At 37.6% G+C, this 21,869-nt stretch overlaps 1 protein-coding gene across 5 annotated transcripts in view; it reads right to left on the bottom strand.

The window, feature by feature from the left end:
- The window catches only part of LOC139477662 (vinculin-like), a 191,608-nt gene extending 175,768 nt beyond the window's left edge, over positions 1-15,840 (bottom strand). For all 5 annotated transcript variants that reach the window (XM_071260038.1, XM_071260039.1, XM_071260041.1 and 2 more), the window contains exons 1-3: positions 15,683-15,840; positions 11,279-11,386; positions 207-378 (exon numbers count right to left, since the gene is read on the bottom strand). In XM_071260038.1, coding sequence (XP_071116139.1) covers positions 207-378; positions 11,279-11,386; positions 15,683-15,739 — 337 coding nt within the window. In that variant the 5' untranslated portion in view covers positions 15,740-15,840. The remainder of the gene's footprint in view (positions 1-206; positions 379-11,278; positions 11,387-15,682) is intronic.
- Positions 15,841-21,869: the final 6,029 nt, after the last annotated feature.

Here is a 21,869-nt window from a genome sequence, read left to right as displayed (position 1 = left end):
TACAAAAATCTGTTTACAAAATTTTTTTCAATGAGATAACATTTGTTTTATTACTACAAATAGGCTGCAGAAATACTGACTGTACTTCTGACATGATGACTTTGCCAAGATCAATGGTTGATAATAATTAAATTACATCAACCTATTTTAGTTAGTGGATTCACCCTGTTTACGTACATTGTGCAATTTAGTCATGATCCTCTTACCTCTTGATCCTTCAATCAGTTTTTTACGAGCTGGTCCTGAGTATGGATCAGCTCTGAGGAGTTCCGAAGCTTGGAGGAGAAGAACCGAAGATTGTTCAACACGACTTAAGGCAGGTGGCATGTCTTGTTTCAGTATCTGATCCTCACTGCTGTTGATCGTATCATACCCAACCTGCATAAATACATAGTGCCATAACATTATTGACAACTACAACCATAAATGCTTCCAGAACGATGCTTAACCAATTGGATTCTAACAGATGACTTTTGGACACACATTGTTTTTAAATTCCTGATCCAAATTCAGGCTTGGAGAGCAGAAGGTGAAGGCTGGATAGCACATGAAACACATGGAGATGTCAACAAGGCACCCATCCAGACAAACTTTGACAATTTAACTATCCCGGTACATTTATCGTAAGTATTGAACATTATTCTTATTCTTATCATTGACAAACTATTCTACTGTTATCTGGTCTCCTTACCGATATAAAGATGAGTGTGGCCGTTCTGTTGTGATTTCAATTCAAAATATCCATGACCACCTGGTAACTCCCAATGCAGTTTATGGTAGCTGAACAGACTTAATATAAATGCTACTGAGATCGTGTAAAGAACAATTCATTGTTTACACACCATTAAGCCAAACTATTTATTGTGAGTTTAAATAACTTTGTGGGTTGTATTTGAAGTTGAAATATTGACCTTTTGACCATATCTAGATATATGTCAGAAACTAAATTGATATGTTGATATAATGTATCAAATTGTAACCTATTGAGAATTTACAATCGTAACAAATCAGAATTTTGCATCAGTTGTGTATTTGATGTAAATTGTAATGGACTCAAATGCATTCCAATAGAATATTTGACCTCTAGATCTACTTGTGCTGATGTGATTTTGAACAGTTGTTATTTTGATTGTCAATGTTGACAGATTAGATAGCATGAGGTGTAATACTTCAATTGAATTATTACATAAAGGGTGTGTAAATATTTGAAGTAAAGTACAGTTTGATCTGCAATTTTGTAAACAATATTTCTACCAAAATGATATTTACTTTACTGTACAAATTAATCATGTCATGAAATGAACAAAAACCCAACTAATTAATGGCCAGTAAATGTTCAATCTACATGTGATTTTTATATAATTTACAGAAACAGATAACTCTTTAACAGTTTGTATTCAAATATTTCAAATGCATAAATTGATATTGACATTACTATAAACTTAAAGTATAAACAGAATTATTTTTAATTCCCATGTGTATTGCAATCATTACTCATTTATTCCCTTTGTTTAATTGTGAAACCCATCTGGTTTTATGTCCACAAACATGTTTTGAAACATTTAAAACAAAATGATTTCTTTTGTGCAAGCAATTGCCATGTATTATTGATTATTAATCATATCAATTTATATGTAAGAATATAGTTGTGCTTACTGTGTCATTTCGCAATAAGTATATTGTTATGATGTTATATGTTACTATTGTTAACAATCTTTAGAACTTTAGTATATTTCAATCAAGTCAAGTGGTGTGATAATTTTTATAATTCAATCAATCAATCACAAGAAATATAAAAAAATATAAATACATAGTAGAAATTTGTTTTCCTTGTCAAATAACGATGATAACATGAATTTATCTCATCTTGTGATCTGATAAAGTTAATATTTTCAAGTCAAGATATCAACTTTAGTAAACCACCAGAAGAGATAAACATTTCATTTGACAAAATAAATTCAAGTCTTATATTTTCTTTATGATCTTCATGACCTTACTCAGAAAACCATAGTGTCAATGAGGCAGACTGACTGTAGGTGTGACAAAATGTGATATTTCACCTGATTTTAAGAAAAATCTTATTTATTTCACTCTAGCCAAAGTATGCTTTCAGCATGGTCAGACTAAACAAAGTATTTTATGATTAAATACATACCAGTAATACAAATATCAAAACGTGTTTCATTAAAACAAGAGTTTCTGTGTGGCATTCATATAAAGAGCTGTAGTACACTGTCATTAAATTGATGCATCTGTTGCGTTTACTGTTTACACAGAATATACTGTTTGAGTTTTAGACATATTAGATGAATTGATGCTTTCAAGATTGTTCTAAAGTAGCATGTAATCTTACACACTGTGGTTAATTTTCCTTAAATTTCTCTATTTCAGAAGAATGTTGTTTTCTAAATAAGCAACATTTTGAGAGAAGGTGAATATGCATTGTTTATAAAAAAAAATATGGAAGTAGAAATATTATTGCAATATTATTGAATTATTCATTTCAGGCCAGCGAGTCAACACAATGAAGTACTAGTATCCGGTGATGGATGTCTGAAGGAGCTTTCTCCTGACAGTAACACACTGGTTACAATGTGCGTCCTGTCAAAGGACTAGGAAGTGAAAAGCCATAATCAGCCAATCAACAAATGTGCTTCCTAGGGCTGCAACGAATACACTATGAGGCGAACCGATTTGTATCACGAATATAGGATAACGAAATGTGCTTCCTGTCACATTTCACTTAAATAGGACGAGGAAGTGAAAAGCCTTATTCACTCACAAAACAACATGGCCAATATTTATCAGACACTAAAAAAGCACATTGTACCATTTGTTTACAAGAAAGAAAATTATTTTCTCCTGGAATTTAATTAGGTGCTTTTGACTGACAAAGACACCTGGTCCATGTTAAGTTTTGAAAACTTATATTGTGAGAAATGAAGACATGAAAATTTCGGGGGGTTTTTTGTTATTAAATATGAGAAATCCAGATTCCAGAAATTCCATCAACATAATTTGCACCGATACATATATTTCATCTTGGCTTGATTACCAATTGAAGTTGATTCCTTTTTATCTTTTGTTATTTTATCTGTACTCATATCTGATCAAGACATTTTCAAACTATTCAGGATAAATGTATTAGTAGCTTCCTTTTGATATACAATTACCTATCATCATACAGGATTAGGTGAGGGTGTTCAAGAAATTGGTGGTTGTATCAATTCTTATATTTCTTCAATTTCATGCATTATTTATATTTATCAATTTTTAGTTTCCGTTTAACTTATTTTAAACAGTTCACACATTATTACTTTTGTCGTGCATGGTGCAATCTCAATCGGCAATAATCAGTTAAGTAAGTGATGTTAGAAGAACAGTAAAGTATCATCTGTCATTGTACACACTGAATAGAGTTATCGCCCCTTCTGATTATTTATTTTGACACTAATTTCATTTACATCGTAATATGTTAAGATGAAAATCATAGCAGAAAAAGTGTCTTTTGTCAACTGGACCCATGGCAAAACGATAGTGCGTTGTGCAGCAATCACCACTATGAAACGTGAAATAAACATGATCCACGATCTCGAGTTCGCCAAGTCACGCATTGACTGAGCAAATTTGCAAAAGTACACTGACGTGTTTCATGTTATGCGTTTCATTTACGATACAAAACTTCTGTCATTGAATGTACTGTCACACTGTCCCTTTTGATTCACTTCCGGGATCCTGACAGCAAAATGCTAATTCCAGTGTATTACAGGCATATTTTAGTTGGACCTCATGATTAAATGTGAAATATCTTCTGTATTAGATACAGGGGAAACCATTTTTTGTTTGTTTAAAATGTCCATCAGTGAAATGCACAACATGCTGTCTGTTCCCTATGAGCTGATGCGACTCACGCTGCATGGAGCTATGCTCTCCAAGCCTCGTTTTCGATCCAAGATGGCGAAAATGTGAAAAAGGTCAATAGCTACCAAAACAAGCATGAAATACTCATATCCCCGCCAATATGACATGTCCGGTTATGTGAAATGCATCAGCTCCTGTGAACTATGTTCACTAGGCCTTTTTGTAAATGGCCTAATTACATATGGACAAACAAGTTCTTTATAACAATTATTAGCGATGGTTTCGACGCAGGTTCTAACACCGTTATCAAGCAAGTGAAGTACAGAGTACAAGACAAGAATATGTATAGGATAGATGGCAGTGTTTATACAGTTGAGTAGGTTTAAGTTAAGTTACACTGTTGCATTTCTGCATGAAGTTAGTCAGTGAATGCATCAACCGTGTCCATGACACTTTTGGAGGAACATACACACAAGCAATGCAGAACTAGCAAACAAGAAAGGAAATGTATTCAATGCTGCGAGATGACATTATGTGCCAAGTTTGGTGAAGAAATATGGTACGGTTTTCAAGATCTGCTCCGGAAACAAAATGTGATGGACGGACAGAAGGACGGACGGAAAGATGGACAGACAACACCCATTCCTATATTCCCCTTCCACTTCAGGCAGGTTATAAAAATATAGAGCCATGGCACTGTACCTCACCTGAATATGTAGTCAATGAACAAAATACTTTGCATGAATATACTAAACATGTATTGAAATCCTAATCATTAGGACAAGATATGTTATTATGATAAGGAGAAGCATGCAAATATACCAAATTATCATTCATTAATTTTGGAACAAAAATATCAGGCCATTTCTTCTTTTATATGGCAGCCATTGGATTGGCATCATTGGTGGGGGCAAGTACGTGAAGATTCAGCTTCATCGTTTCAATGGTTTCTGAGGAGTAGATGTTTATGGTTTCTCAGAAATTGACTTCATGGATCTATTATAACCTCCAGTTGTCAGAATTTGCCTTGATCTTTGCAGAAATTGTGGTGTTCAATTTACCAAACTACATTCAGTTTACAGGCTCTGTGCAGTGAGGGCTGGGGATAGTTTATCTTGAAAACAGTAAACAGAGATCATACAAAAGGAAAAACCAATGTGTAACAAAGCATACATCATGTACATAGGAAAATTGTAAATTTTACCCTAAATCGTACCTTCATAATACTTATCCTATATCACACTATGCTTTTCTCATTCTTTTTTCGTTCATAAGTGGAAACGGGCCTAAACAAAAGTTTCCAGTGTCTAAAAAACAATTCACCTGAACACACTTAGCCTCCCTGCAATGTGGGTCATGCACGCTTTTCATGCCAATCGACCTACACCCATTGTACACATGATTTTCCCAGCCAACTTTCTGGAGCTAATAGGCAAAATGAATTGTGATGCGAGGAGTGAGTTAGGATAAGTATGATAAATATACAATATAACGTAAAATTTAGTAATGTTTAAACTTATCCTATCTCACACTATGCATTTATCCCAAGGTTGGAAGGTGGGGCACAACTCCCTAGTCTATAAAGATTACAACCATAGGTTATACAAGAGGAAGCTGGAGCTAATCAGTGATACAAAACCATAAAATGTAACACTGTCTAGAGTCATAAGACAAAGCTCGTGGATAGGAATGAAACACTCCCAAAGTGTGTTGTGACCCTGATACGTGAACAGAGGAAAAACACATGGTATGGAAATGGTATTTGGCCAATTGACTTTACAAGATTGGGGTATCACTATCTCACATGAATGATAGCACAAACCAGCTTGGCATCGTAACGCTTCCCAGTCACGCCTCAGGAGTGAATTGATAGCTTTAGACGAGAAGTGGAACGATTGACAAAATCAACAAAAGAATCATTGACCCTATATCCAACAACACATGCCCCCAAAGCAGAGGTGTGTGGAATAGAGGATATAGACACCGGGATCCGTCTGCGTCTGATGGCGATTTCCAGGTGAAAATCAAAGTCTCTAGAGAAGAGAGAATACATCCTCCGATCGTATACTGTCTGGGAAAAACCTGAAAATTTACAATAAACTCAAAGAATCGTGCCAAGGATACAAGATTAACATCAAAGGCTGGATAGTAAATATGCCATCAGGTTGTCCAGGAAGTTAATATTTGGCGATGAAATCTCATCAGAAGCCCAGAAAAAGTTTCCCATGCAAAGTATGTTCGAAACGAACTCAGTTGACATCTAATGCATGCATCTCACTCACTCGTCGTAAGAACCAGAAGAAAGACAGTTTTAAGCATGATTCGTTCAAACTCCTTCTCGGCAAGTGGTTAATTATTAGCCAAAGTTGATGAAAAAGTATGATGTTAAGATTCCAGGTCAGTGGTCGGAACCGAGATGACTGGTGCTCAAACTACTAAGAGCGAATTAATGATTGCAGTTCAGCAACCATATAGACCTTTGCGGCCATTGTAGTAGTGGCGATGAAATTGATCGCAGCAAGATACATAGTTAAGGTAGAACCCATAGCTTATGTGATCACCGGAGATGAAGGTATTCAGCAATATGATGGAGAGGAGCAGTAGGGGGTGTAAAAATATCACGCTTAACAGTTGGCTTCAAAAGCCTTCCACTTATGGTTGCATAGTGACTTGGTTTGACACTGGAGAATTCTGTGTCGTCCAAAACTTTAGAAAGTTCTTTTAATCTGTCATACCGTGTCGCAGAATACTGGTACAGTTTATACACATCATTGATTGTTGTACGGTAATCTGATATGCACTTTGATAGTTTAGCTGCATCCTGCGACGCCAGGGCAACATGATGTGCAATGCAGTGTACGTGCACTAAGCACAGACAATCACTTGTTTTAAGTCTCACACCAACACCACTCCTGATGCTGGTCATGACGCTCGCCCCGTCTGATCCCAAACCAATTATTTTGTTCATTGGCATACCCCACTCCTCCATCACCTCTCTGATCTTTGCAGTTATTATTTCTGCCGTTCCCCCATGAACGGTATAGTTTCCCAGAAATATTGTCTCTGCTTTGCCGCCATTTACCATACGAGCGAAAATGATCAGGTTTTTTTCAACAGTAATGTTGACAGTTTCGTCAATAATCAAACTGATATATTTGCTATCTGAAAGTGTTTTTTTCAAATGTTCTATTGTTGATTCGGTAATTGCGCTTTCCATTTCTTCCACGCTGTCCCCATGGGTGTATACAACCCCCGACAATGACGAACAGCCATTTCTTTTCTGCAGTTCAATAAGACTTGAAAATTTGTCTGCAGCAATATTCTCTTTTGCCATATATAACACCGTTCTCATCATCACGGTTAGGTTGTCGTCCGTTTTTTCTTTAGCTATGTGGCTAGCCATGACTTTTTTATTTGACATAGTAAAAACAGCGTCATATGGTGACTGTTACTGTCTCTGTGCTCTTTTATAGCCGACTTTTGCATGTTAATGCATCCCTTGCTGAACCCATTCAGCTTCCCTGCTACCTCACATATACAACAAAACATCGTCTCTGTTTCCGACTCGTGGCGTAACCATTTAAATTCATTCAACCAGTCATCGTGAAATTTCCTGATTTTTGTCGTTTTACCTTTTGTAGCAGTTTTGGGCTTTTTAATCCCGCCGTCAAAATCAGTACTATCACTGGATGACTTTTCTAATTCATCATTTGTACGTTTGCGGGTATTCTCAGGGTTGCCACCGAAAAAAATAAAAGCTTCGTCTGCTTTGATGACGCCATGTTACATAATCTCGGGTCACAGGGTTTGAAATGACATTTCACTTTAGTTCGAGACTAAGTCGCTAGGAATAGATATTTAACCTCCAAGCAAAACGTAATATTATTTCCTTGCGCTAAAAATAGACAACAGGGGAAACCCTGCTGATAGCAGACAAGCTGGCTTTGTTCGAAAAATATACTTTATTCAATATCGCCGATCTTTTGTTCAACAACAAAGATTTATAAGGTACTTTTTGAAGGGTCCACTGGGACTGGCAGGCATATGAATTACCTGTCCTAGCATAATTTTACCGGTAAAAACCCGGTAATTACCGGTAAACGGGAACACTGTGGAGGCACGAAGAAGTGTTGCCCAATGCGACACTGCCAATATCATTGCTTTGAACTCAAGTTGTTGATGTGAAGATGGCTGTCTTTGAGAGACCATAGCCCTGCCACTTGTTTTTCCTGAGAATCAGCTCACCAACCCATAGTTGAGGCTTCAACATAGAGTCACAATACACTTTTCATGGCGATTAGATCCTGAAAGTCATCATTCTGGAGATAGGGCTTGAGAAAGCACTGAATTGGTGAAGTTGTCCTCTCCTAGTGATAGCCTGTACTACATCAGGCTAAATCTGTAGCCACTGATGCAGAGAGAGTGCCAGTGGAACAAGGTGTTGAATCATTCATCCAAAGATCATTGGGCACAAACATTTTGCCTAGGTACGTGTCAAATATGGCTCCGATAAACTGTATAAATGTTCAGCTGAAGTCATTTCAAATTTTTTGGCATTAGCATTGCATGAAGTTGAGATGTAGGAGAAGAAGTGTGTCCTGTACATTTAGACTGATCACAAAGAATCATACATAGTAACGTGATTGACATCATCCAGAAGTGTAGAGGTGTCTCTAGGAATAACATGTTCAAAATTTTCATGTTAAAAATGAGCCGGAGGTGAAGGCTGTCTTTCTTTGGGTCTAGGTATATCGGACAGTAGAAACCTTGTGTCATCGTAGCTGAGTCCAGACACTCTATGGCGTTCTTTGCCTGTAACGAACCCATAGCATCTGTGAGAACCGGAAGATGCCTGTCTGGATGAAGCGTCACAATGAAGGGAAGATGATATCCATTTGTAGAAGATGTAGTACAAACGAATAGTCCAGGATGGCCCAATTATTTGCGAATAGAACCAATCTTCTGCCAACTGGTCATGGGATCATAGGAATGAGTGGAAGCAGAAGATCTGCCACCATGTTGACTTGTCGGGGAAGGAGCTGGATCTGTTACTAAGCACCTTCCAGAAGTCTGACAGAGTAGGAATGACAGCTGGTCATTTACAATCCTTCAGTTGCTCTTGAAGCGGGTATCGTTGTAAGTGGAACAAATCCACTGTCACTTGGAGAGAAGAGTCATGCTCAACTTCCTGCGCGATTTCCTGGGTAAGCCCAGCAAAAGGGAAGGAGTTGACCATGGCAGATGATAAAGGTGATCTTTAAGGTGATCATCACATGAGCAGTGTTGAAGGACACCACGCTGTCTTAGGATAGTAATTGACCCCACGTGATGGGCAAGAAGATACAAAATGGCCATCACCTTGTCCTGGATAAGACCAACAACTTCTTTGGGAGAAGAAGCTTGATCCATGATTGAGGTAGGATCTTCAGTCGCCGAGTGAATAGTGGAGACAAGGGGTAGTTTTCTATGAATAGTAGTGTCCAGGTGCACTAGCTCTCTATTGTCCACAGAAGAGCAAGAGAACTGACGTTTAAGAGCCAAGGTCGCTATGTCAATGTCCATCTCAGGAGCCAAAGTCGCAAGATGACTACCAGCATCAGTCAACACAAAGCGAGGAGACTGTAAACAATTGCGTAGCCGGTGAAAGGATCCAAAAGCTTTATCCAGATTAATCATGTTAATAGCCATATCCATTAAAACTGGCCTGGGAGGAGGCGTAATATTTGGTGAAGTTTAAGAGGGGACAACAAAGATGATATGGTATCTTCGGCCTTAGTACTCTTCGGAAGCTTGAGTTTATCCGCAATCCAAATAAAACCATCTGTCATATTTAAAGATTCAAATCATGCTACCACTACTTGCATTAGACTTAAGACTGTCTGCAGGAAAAGGCACTGTTATAACATTTTATGAGTCACCTTAACAGTGACCTTTACAATTATCCACGCTTCATTGATCTGCCTTTATCTTCTCAGGTTTTCTGGTAAACAAATAGTTTTCAGGCTATGACATTGGCAATGACTTTGACATAATTGTGCAATGTCTCATAAAAATTCCCTCTGTCTATGACGTAGATATACATGATATGTAAAGTATTGTATGTAAAATCAATTTCTGACAAAACACCGAAGCACCTGTGTAAATGGGGCTATTTTATCATCTTTAAACATGACATTGTAGATGAAATACAGTGTCCAAACTTTAAACATGACATTGTAGATGAAACATAGTGTCCAAACTTTAAACATGACTATGCAAATGAAACATAGTGTCCAAACTTTAAACAAGACTATGCAAATGAAACATAGTGTCCAAACTTTAAACATGACTATGCAAATGAAACATAGTGTCCAAACTTTAAACATGACTATGCAAATGAAACATAGTGTCCAAACTTTAAACAAGACTATGCAAATGAAACATAGTGTCCAAACTTTAAACATGACTATGCAAATGAAACATAGTGTCCAAACTTTCATTCAAATAGTAACAATAGTAACTTTCCAGAAATATGTCACGAGCCACAGCACATTTATCTGACATAACAGTCGGTGATTTGCCAATGTCCAGTAGGTTGCAGTAATTAACCTTACACCCCTATTTTCATGCCTGTGACCAGGTCCACATGCAACACCAGACATACATAAATTTCAGTGCCACCGCTAAATTACTGGACATTTGCCATATCGAACAATACCCTCTTTGTGTCATTATGATATGAAGGCTTGGAACATCATGCAACACCTTGTATATCTTCAAAATACAGCAAAGTTTTGTTTTCAGTAAATTTAGTTTACAATTCATGAGATATGACATTAGAGGATCCAGATAAACCAATGAAATCATCAACCTTGCCAGCTAATGATTTCATCGGCTGCCATATTCAAATTTTGAGGTACAAACCATATTTTAAATGGAAGACGTTTTAACACAAGAAATAACATTAGAAATGAATGTAGAACACTTTCCATTTTGGCACTTTTAAAGTTTATTGCATTTAACAGAGAAAATGTGTGTAGAAAGTTTTAGGTGCTCCTATGCTTGTCACAATTTTGAAAATACACCACGGGTTACCTCCCTTGCCTTATGATTAAGAGATGTAGGGTGATTTGAGTGTGATAATAACATACCTTGTAATTTGAAGGCATCACTGAAACCTCAAGGCAAAGGTGCCAATAAAATATTACGTCCCTTTAAGGAAGTGTTACTGTTCTTTTCGCCCATGTCAATCAAACCTCTAAACACCCAGTAATCTGGGTGCAGCATAGAAATTTGCATATGCCTTGAAATCTGGTGTTGCGTCCGGACATGGAGATCACAAAGAAATATATGAAAGTTCCAAAGACTCGAAAATAAACAAACCCAGATAAATCAATTATAACTACGGTAATTTTCTACTTGATGTACAGTAGCTTACCCGCACTAAGTTGTCCACTGCCACCTTCACAGCTCGTACAGGATGGGCCAGGTCAGGCATGGCATTTCCATCTTCAGCCTCTTCATGGAGGATGACCAGTCTTGAAACCTGGATGGATGAGCAAATATAGTCGGTGGACAAGACTAAAACATCAACATGATGAACTAATACATCTAACAGTCTTCAGGAGAAATGAGTGTAACATCGCATTCAAGATTATTTCACTTAGATAGCTAAGTACATGCCAGTTTATAGTACTAGTAAACTAAGATATCATGACGCAGTTGAACATGGATACCCCACTAGGCACAGTATATTGATTCCGAGCCGATAAGTCTTTGTCTCCTTAATGCCAAAAGCCAGGCAGGGTAACAAGTTCCATCTTTCAACATCTATTGGTATGACACTGTGTCCTCCTGGATCAGAATATTTGGTAGGCAAAACTTTGCATGGACAATCATCCCAACATCTTTCCTGCTTGAAAATAACATTTAGTTCTAAGTCATTTGGAGTTCTTTTGTAACTAGAAGTAGTAGAAGCAAAAACCTGTTGTCTGTTGTCATTACTCTGCAATGTATGCAGAAAGCACCATGAAACATGATGGCATGACAGTTTCCAATGTGGTCTAACAAAGGAAAAGCTTGTGTATATGTGGCGCATATCTTGGAAATACTAACATGTACCTAAGTAAGTTCCCTTGGCAGGAAAATTGGGAGTAAATTGTTATTTGGTTCAAAATAGGGATTTTGTTATAAATTCTTATTTACAGAGGTATTCTAACATTACATTGCAACACTGCATTCAATACAAGAACATACATTACTCCAGACGTAATGGAGGTTGTATTCTTTGAAGTATTAACAATGAATCCATTGTTTGATCATTCTTACGAATACAAAACCATCAAAATTGGGTCTCTTCCAAATAGTCAGTATTTTGGGGTTACTTATCATGCTTATTGCAGTAAACCATTATTCCAGATATTTTGACTAATAATCATGATAATAGGTGAATGTAATTGACATCACCTCAAAGGGTCCAATTCTGGAATAATGCCAAGAACAAAATATGTTTGTGTCCAATTCCCCCAAATATATACATAGCCACCTCTGCTCACATAATCTTCAAGACCTGACTCCTCTGACGTCACTTCAAGGTCTGGTGGCGCCACTTCCAGTGACAGTGACATCATTCCTGTGATCTCTGAGCTGATCAGATGCCGTTAACTTATGAATTGTCTTACACTTAGTAAACAATAAAGTACAATAGTACTAGCATTTCAAAGCTGTTCCCTAAGGTAGTACTGCATGTTTGGTTTACTTTCTTTTTAAATTCATCATGTTCAGTAGACTGTTAACTATCCATGGCATCATCTACTAATCACTGATCCTTTGCGTATACTCTGGCACTGTAGTGTATTAGAGTTTTTGTATTTGTAAGCGTGAGTGAGTTGATTTTAATGACGCTTTTGAACAGTATTCAAGATATATCACAGCACGTCAGTTTGATGTTGGGACAAAGCCTGAAGTGATGCCGGTCCAAGACATTTACCACTTTCATGAAACCTCGAGCATGGTGCTGACAAGTCTACAAATCAAATCAGGGATATAAATCCATGATCATAGGAATCTGATGTGCCCAAGGGACGCAACTCTACACAGAGTCATGTCAATGAGGCATAGAAATGGATTTCTTTTTAAGTGTGCCACAGAGCACTCACTCTTAATGGTGTTTGGGTGTGCCCTTTGGAATTGAAAAACGTTCCAACTAGAAGAATATTTTGGATCCACCATCAAACTCATTAATGTCATTTCACCAGGGAAAGATTAGAATCAGATGTAAATATAAAGCTTAAGAAAATAAAAGGATTGGTTCTCAGGCAATGTTTTTTAAATGTAGTGCGGATGGGCAGTCTCTCTCTTTTTTTTGGTTGTTCAAACTAGTATGTAACCAAATCAACAATCAACCATTGTGTACAATCAACCTGGGAATGGGCCTTCATACATAAAAGTACTTCTTGATGAGTAAAATACTGGAATACAGATTTTTTACAGTTGGACTTGGAATATTTAAGGTTTTAAAAAAAATAATTAATGGAAATAAAAACAAAACGTGTGTCGAACTTTGTAATGACGTAGGCGGTGCCCGAGAACCAATACTATTACTTTTTTTAGCCTAAATGTGTGCCCCCTACCTTTCCAGTGGGATTGATAATACCCGTTACCATTTCTGAATACCTATGGGTTTTTTTGTGAATCAAACTGTGCATTAAGCGTGTTCACATGTTCAAAAGCTTTTACATGTTTGTCACATAATATGTGCGCAAATACATTTATAACTATATGGTTTCAAATAATAAACACTGTCACAGAGTATTGTTGTTACTAAAGATACGATTGTGCTTTTCTGGCTCCAGGAACATAATTTCATTTAGTGCTTCTCATTTAATGGGTTTATTGAAACCATAATGCACCGCTTTGTTTACCTCCGTTACATCATTTCCTCTTCCAATCTCCCGCCACTTACGTCATAATTCTACTTCCTATGACGTCATCAAACCTTCTTTCCTGTCATCAGCACTGTCCTTTAAATTAGATTACCGTTACTCTCAAACAATATCTCTACCAGTTTTTGTTCAGCGATCCTCTACTTTTCGTCTCCCACCCTGAAGGAATTTCAACACTGTCAATAATAAACTATTAAGTGTAGTCTCCCATACGGAGAGCTCCATAGCAATACCTATTGCAATACATATTGGGGCCCAGATGATATATATTTTAGACTGCAAGATGGGTAGTATGGATTAACAAGACTACCTATTATGTCATCAAAATGGAATTTTAATGTATTATTTTAATTCTTCTGTGACTATATTGGAAAATATCAATACTCAAGGGTTGTATTGCATTGTAATATACCGAAACCCCAGTCATATTGTACATTCCTAATTTTCTATGCTTGTTTGTAGTCCATGTCTAAAACGTAAAGTATCTTGTGACCATAACTCACATTAGTAGTACATCTTACTTGCGACAACGACAGTTATAATAAATATCCTTTTACTATAAATGATATTGTTTACAGTCTCATGTGACATTTCAAGCACTGAAAAATGTGTGGTTCTATTCTGGATTTGAACCCTATTAAGTATTGTATACCTTGAAGGATGTACACACAATTTCATTTAGTGTGTGTGACATCATGATTACACTGACAGCCATGCAACAACCAGCTGTATCGCAGAATAAAACACTACCCATAATAGGAGAGGTGACATAAGCATATGTATGCTCAAACTGCCCTACGGTAACATCTTTTGTAGTTTGATTACGACAAAGAGATTAAAATATTATCATCATTAGATAGAAAAGGCTAAGAACTACCTGCATGAGTTAGTTGGTCACAGTGACAGTCAGTCACATTAAGTACACTACATCAATATGGCCGACATGATTAACGGAAGAGAAAGATTTCCAAAGTTGTTAATAAACCTGTGGCAATTACAAGAGTCAGTCATCATTGATCAATTGGACGATCATTAAAGGGGAATCATAAAGATGTCAAATAGATGCTGAGGTAAATTCATTGATTGCTGTCAACCAATAGTTTGTGTGGGCATTTCTTCATATTGTTCGCCAGGATGCGTGGTAGAGAGGATATTCGTGCATGGGCATGCAGTCAAATTCTCTCACTTTTTCCCAATGTATGTTAAATCACTGAGTCAACGAATAGCGTCCATATAATCAGAAACAATGCTTCTGGATTTTTTCATGCAAGGGAATTCCCAGGGGTTACACCATGAATGTGGAAGTAGTCTGTCAGTGTCTAGATCTTTTATGTCATTTCAAGAATAATGTCTCATGAAAATGTATTCACGAATGTAAAAATGTGTCATTCATACGCCTTTGACAGTTTTGCGACCATGTGACCGGCCACTAGGTGGTTCCAATGGAAAAGCAGGTACTTTCTGTAAACTTCATATCAAAAGATTATATCTTGATGTTCCTCATTAGTTGGAGGAGGACCATACTTTGCTGGTGTATATAAAGATGTTAAATCCCCCAAATCCTTAAAACAACCACTGACCCTACTGCAGTAACTGAAAAGTTCAGAGAAGTAATAAATAGATCTACATTAGGCTAAATTGATTCCATCTAAATTTACATCGATCTATGTCAAAAACATGAATGCACGGTACTTTGTGTATTCTTCCAAAATCTATTTATCAAAAGAGTAGAACTAGAACATACAGTTGGTGGTGTACAACATGACGAAGGAGTGACAAAATAGGATGCATTTGGACCATCCCGTATTCATCATCAGCCGGTACCGGTCCTACTACACTACAAGGATGGAATAAATGTAACTTCTCTTAGTGAGCTTCCCAAATCCCCTCTTTCTTACCTGTTGTGCAACCGGTTCCAAGATGCTCTCTATTGTCTTCGTATGGAAGACAGGCATATTTGTTGTAATCAATTAGGTCAATTAAATAAACACTGGAACTAACGAACTCTTCGAACAGACTCAACTTTGGTGTTTATTACTGTTATATATATATATCCCACTGCTGATAAGATTCCCCATACGACTATTTAAAATCTGTTTGTCTTTTCAATAACAGCATCCTCTAAGAGATTAAACATGGGTTCAGGGCTGTTAAGCGGCGTGCTTGTTTATGTTGCACTGTGAACAAATGAATCACCCTATCTTGAAACGACACCAAACTTATGTCCGCATCAAGAATGAACTCCAAAATCTTGGTATATATGTTTCTTATTTCCACTTATCATCGTGTCACAGATGATATTGGAAATTACCTTACAAACTGAAACATTTGATTCGAAGGGGAATATTTTATTTCCGGAGATATAGCAAAACCACCAATTGTAGTTACACTTAAATCAATGTTTGAGTTATTCTTTGTAAATATTCATTATCAGGAAATTACCAAGATTCATATTACGTACACGGATATCTCACACAATAAACTAAAAGAGAAAATAAAATACACTTACAAATTATTGCTGATGGAATGTGTGTGTGCCTGTGTGTATATATGTACCTATAAAGAGTCCTTATAGCAGAGATTTATTAGGGATATGGAAAGGATCTTTTATATTGATAATAAGTACTACTGCAAGTAGTACATTAGCTCAGTAAGTGGTTGGATATGGGCATGAGCCGGACGAGAAGAAGTTTATGAAATATAAATAACTTTTACTGTACATTCACGTTGCCCTTTCAGTTGAATAAGTAAGCGTAAAGGAAATCACCACGTTTGTTATTATTACAAAACAGTGAAAAACAACACAAGTGAAATGTCAAACTGTTCCTATGGCCAAATAAGGAAACAGTTTTCGTGCTCGTGTGTTTTCCTGATGAGTAAATTGCAAATAGGACCATTGTCATCAAACCACCAGAAATGCTCATGTTCATGTTCAGTGGAATTTGTAACTGTGTACGTGATTTATAAAATAAAATGATGACAGAATATGCAGTTTCATAGCAGCGTTTCTAAAACACACGGTTGTCCGGTTTAGCTATTTATAGTAACACTGGGAGTTCCTTCGAGCGAGAATGTTACCGACTGTATCAGACGAAAACGGCATCACTTCAAAACAGCACAACATTGCTTGTCAAAAACGTGGGCACGACAATAGAAGGGTGATTTTACAACTAGAGGCACAAACCAGGCTGAAACGTGTCAAATTCTAAAACTCTTTCATTATTTGTTCTGCTTGGGGAATTGACAGAGTCAAGTTTTGGGAGCGGGTCAAAACGGCCTCATGTCAGAACGTCCTCAAAAGGTAACTGTTCAGAGCAGCTAGAAGGGACCAACTGAACAACAAACGAGACACCTTTATCATACGAATGGTGACAGCGATAATGACGAGCAAGGCGACATTGTTTCTATGTTTAGAGACATTAAATACAGTCTTTAAACTCAAAGTTTGAGAGTTTCAGGGAATTCCGAGTACATGAACGAAGAAATTCGTTAGACAGAAGAAAAATACAACGTAAGACTAAACTTGAGAGGCTTGAAGTAAAGTTTGACAGATACGATGCTCAGAGAAGAAGGAACAACATCATAATCCATGGTCTCTGGGATGTGGTTGGCGAGTCGTGGGACGACACATAGAAGTTAGCCCGTGACTTCATGAGTGAGAAGCTTGGGGTGAAAGACGCAGATAAGTATTCAGTTGAGCGAGCACATCGCTTGGATACTAAATCAAAAGTAAAACCAGTCATCGTTAAGTTGACCTTCTTTGAAAGAAATACATTGTGTTTTGTATGCAGCCAAAATCAAACTCCGAGATGATAAATCGTTTAGAGTTGTAAATGATCTCACTGAGAGGGTAAAAAATGTTCGATGAGAGCTGATACCGTTCATAGTTCAAGCCCTAAATGATGGCAGAGGGAATATGACCAATGGGCAAGAAAGATACTTATGGCCTCGATCGGCAGTGGTCTAGCTGGGCCACAAACTCATAGTGGACACTGAATTTCGCTTTGATAGTTGCTTCATAGATATATCAACATGCCTACATATATGTTCATGGAATGTTCTAGGACTGTTAAAAAAAATGATAATAAGTTTTAAAGTTTCCTTGAAGAGTACGACATATTTTGCCTAATTGAAACAATGGTGTACGACGTTGATAAATAGAGGTTATCACGCGAGTGTGTTTGGGGATGGTAAATATCCTGCATTTGGAATAAACATTGTATTTAGCGAGCCTTGGCGAGCTGAATACATAGTGTTTATTCCTAACCTCTTTATCATATAATGTCATTCTTTAATTCTGTGCTTCAAAATCGCTTTCCTTCTCTCACATGCATTACCGAAACATAGCGAGTTTTCCTGGAATGCGCGCATTAATATTTATTACGTCATAAGGTAAGTGATGTGTCAGTCGGACAGTGACTATAGCCAATATCGCTCCAACTGAAATCTGTTTCTTATACAGTGGCGAAGCAACATATACACAAAACAACAATTGTTTTTACTTGCTTTCGCGGCAATCCATCGGTCTGTCCGCTAAAGTAACTGCCCTTTGTCAAAGGGAAGCTACTCTAACCCAAGTCAATGAGACGTCACGGCCACGTTCAGACGTTGACAGTCGGGCTGTCATGTCATAACGTTAATTAAGTGCTGCCAGATGTACACACGGCGACAAAACGAAACAAGGTAACAATTCAAACATATTTCGGCCAAATCCAACTATTTTAATTTGTGGAAGAGGTTTCAAACCGCAGAGGTCGCCAAGCACAGATATGGCTACTGATTCCGCTAGGCTAGGCCTAGTGCCCTCGCAAAACTGTTTCGAAATTTATATCTCCAAAGTTTCCAAAACTTATAAAATGTATTAGCTACGTCACAGTTGGACACTGATTTTCAGTATATTCGACTCGATCGCCGAATGACAAGGGCGACGCCATGTTTGTTTATAAACACTGAAAGTAGTCCCTACTTGACCTTTGATATTTGCATCTCTATCCGCATATGACTCCAACGGATATCGTTTTAATCCGTTGGATTTATCCTGCCGAGAAACCTACCCATTATATGATAAAATCCGTTATCTGTTTTATGCTTATATGTGTTTCCCCGTCCCAGCAAAACGTATCAGTACAGTTGGTAAATTTTCTGGTGGCGTAGCACTGTACATAATGAAAGAAATATGATCACTCCTCCAAGAGAATTCACCCAGAATTGGAAAAATCTGTGTCTGTAAGCTTTTGGGGCTGTAGAGAACCCGTTATCTTAGGAGGAATATATATACTGCCAGAAAATTCCCTATTGTATGGAAATCCTAAAGGTAATGGTATTGACGATCATGATGATAAAATAGCCCGAACATGAAAGTGTCATTGACCTACTCCTGTATTTGGAGATTTGAACGCTCGAGTTGCACTGCAGGATGATTTTATTATTGACAGTGAAGACGATGTAGATTTGCTGAACCTAGGTGAAATGTATAGCTCTGATTTATTTTGTATGCCTAGAACTTCTAAAGATGAAAAAGTAAATAAGTTTGGTTTATCACATCTACAAACTTTGGGCTATTCATACAATTAATGGAAGAAAGTCTGGAGACCGTGAGGGATGTTTTACATTTATCGACTAGAATGGAATGAACTTGATAGACCATTTTATTGCATCAACTACATGTACTATATTTGCTCATATTAACAACATGTTTGTGCATAGTCGTGTCAGCGAGTGATCACTTACTCATATCATGTCATTTTAGTTATTGTCCAAATCAAATAACTCAGTATCCCAAAGATAACGTACATATAACGTGTATCCCAAGACATATTTGGGAAGAAGGTGGAAAGCAACAATTTAATTCCCATTTTTCTTTGGATAAAGCATAATCAATTATTCAAAAATACTCTTAGAAAATTAGTAAATGAGAAAATATATGAAGCTGCAGATGAATTAACAAAGCTATTTTATGTTGCAGGATCTCATTTTGAGAAATTTAGGAAAGTACAATAAGATTCATTTCAGGTTCATAATCAACCTCAGTTGTTCGATAATCAATGTAATGTATTCAAAAAGTTGAAATACAACTGATACACAGGTTGAGTTACAAGCCAAAGTAAATGCACTTAAAGGGAAGCAGAAGGTTGATGTAGAGAAGCAGAAACCTGACATGGCCAAATTAAACCTAAAGATGAAGGAAGAGGAACTTGAACTGAAGACACAGATGTAAATATCCGAGGCCAAGTGTAGAGTTCTTTTGGATTTTAGCTATGATCAGTTTGAATTTTGGAGTGATGCTTAAGAACGACAATCCCAACAGCTCAGTGACACTAACTTACCTCACAATACAACAGAAAAAGGACCGGTCTGCTGGAATGACTGCAGGAGAGTAACAAGATAACAAGCAGCCTGGTAAGAAGATGCAAACCTTTCATAAGCTAATGTCAGCTCCGGTGATGCAGGTGTAATATATCCTGTGGTGCAGCAGCTACGTAAACCTCCACCTTACATGATTCAAGTTACAATTCCAAATAAAATATTGTAGATAATTCTGATTCAGTTGATGAGAAGATGAGCTACTTGGAACAATTTACCACTGGGGAAGCTCTCAAATGTGTTAAGGGAGCTAGTTACTTGGACGCAAGGAGAGGTTATAGAGCAGCGTGGATGGAGTTGGAAGAAAGGTATGGCAACGAGGAGGTTGTGGCTTCTGCTTCAGTGAAACGTGATCTCAGTTGGCCTCAAATCAAGATAGACAATCCAAGATCTACTGATGAATATGCTATCTTCTTACAGGAGTGTTTGAATGCTGTGAGTACAATTACTGCTGTCAAAATCCATGAATATCTGATAATCTGAGGAAGTTAGTCATGAAATTGCCCTGTTTTTATCATGAAAAGTGGAAAAGACTTGACCTCCATGTTCGAGATTCTGGAAGATTGGTTGATTTTTAGGACCTTATCGACATTGTCAAGCGTGGGGCTAAGAAAGCAGTAGGCACCATGTTTGGAAGAGATGCCTCAAAAACTGAAGAACAGAGTAAACCCCCACCCCGAAGACCGCCAACTGCATCACTAAAGCCATCATTCAGTACTGATGTGATAGGAGCTTTAAAACCCCTCAAGGATTCTCTGAAGCCACCTTCAGTTATAAGAGCCACGGTTCCTGTCACAGCACAGAATGAACAAGTTCCATGTATGTATTGTGATGAACTGTCCCATTCGGTTGGTCATTGCCAAAAGATTATCTTAAGGCCTCACATTGAGAGACTATCTTTCCTGCGATCAAAGGGCCTGTGCTTCAGGTGCTTGAATAAAGGACACACCAGCAAGGGTTATTCCATTGTAGTGGAAATCATCAGTCCATTCTTCATGTTGATCGGAACACAGACGTGAGAGTCATCAGTGCCTGTGCTGCACTCTCCAACATTCTTGGTACCTATAAGGAGGCTGGTAACTATGTAACTACTCTTGCTATCATACCTGTTAAAGTAGCCTGTAGAAATGGCATTACAGTTGAGTCCACATGTGCCTTTTTGGATCCAGGGAGCACTGTGTCGTTCTACTCAGAAACCCTGATCAACCGGCTTGGATGTAGTTGGGGGAAGATGGAAATCATCATTGACACAATGGGACGGCCGCACACATCTGTAGTTTATGCAGTAATGGGCTCCAAGTATACGATCTTGAGTTGAAGAATGCCGTATCCTTACCAACCATATACTCTATGGAGCATATACCAGTATCCAACAAGTACATACCTACGTCCCCGGATGCATCACAGTGGCCTCATCTAGCATACATCAAAGTGCCAGAAAGTTATGCTAATGTCGATCTTTTCATTGGAGCCAATGTACCAGATGCATATTCTCCAATCGAGATTCGAACTGGTCCTCAAGGTGGTCCACGTGCCTCAAGAACTCATTTGGTTTGGGTTCTATGGAATGTCATGCGAATACAAAGGACAGTAGTTTCCGATCTGTGAGAGCAGAGATTGCTTTGATCAAGAATGCAAAAGAAGTGAATGGTCCTGACATGATGGTGAAAGAAAGTATGAACTTTGATTTTCCAGAGAGAAACATTGATGACAAAAAAGAAA

Source organism: Haliotis cracherodii, unplaced genomic scaffold (genome assembly GCF_022045235.1).
Source record: "Haliotis cracherodii isolate W230 unplaced genomic scaffold, xgHalCrac1.p SCAF_34, whole genome shotgun sequence".
Taxonomy (NCBI): domain Eukaryota; kingdom Metazoa; phylum Mollusca; class Gastropoda; order Lepetellida; family Haliotidae; genus Haliotis; species Haliotis cracherodii.
Note: the sequence above shows the minus strand (reverse complement) of the source record. Positions and strands in the feature narration are given on the sequence as shown.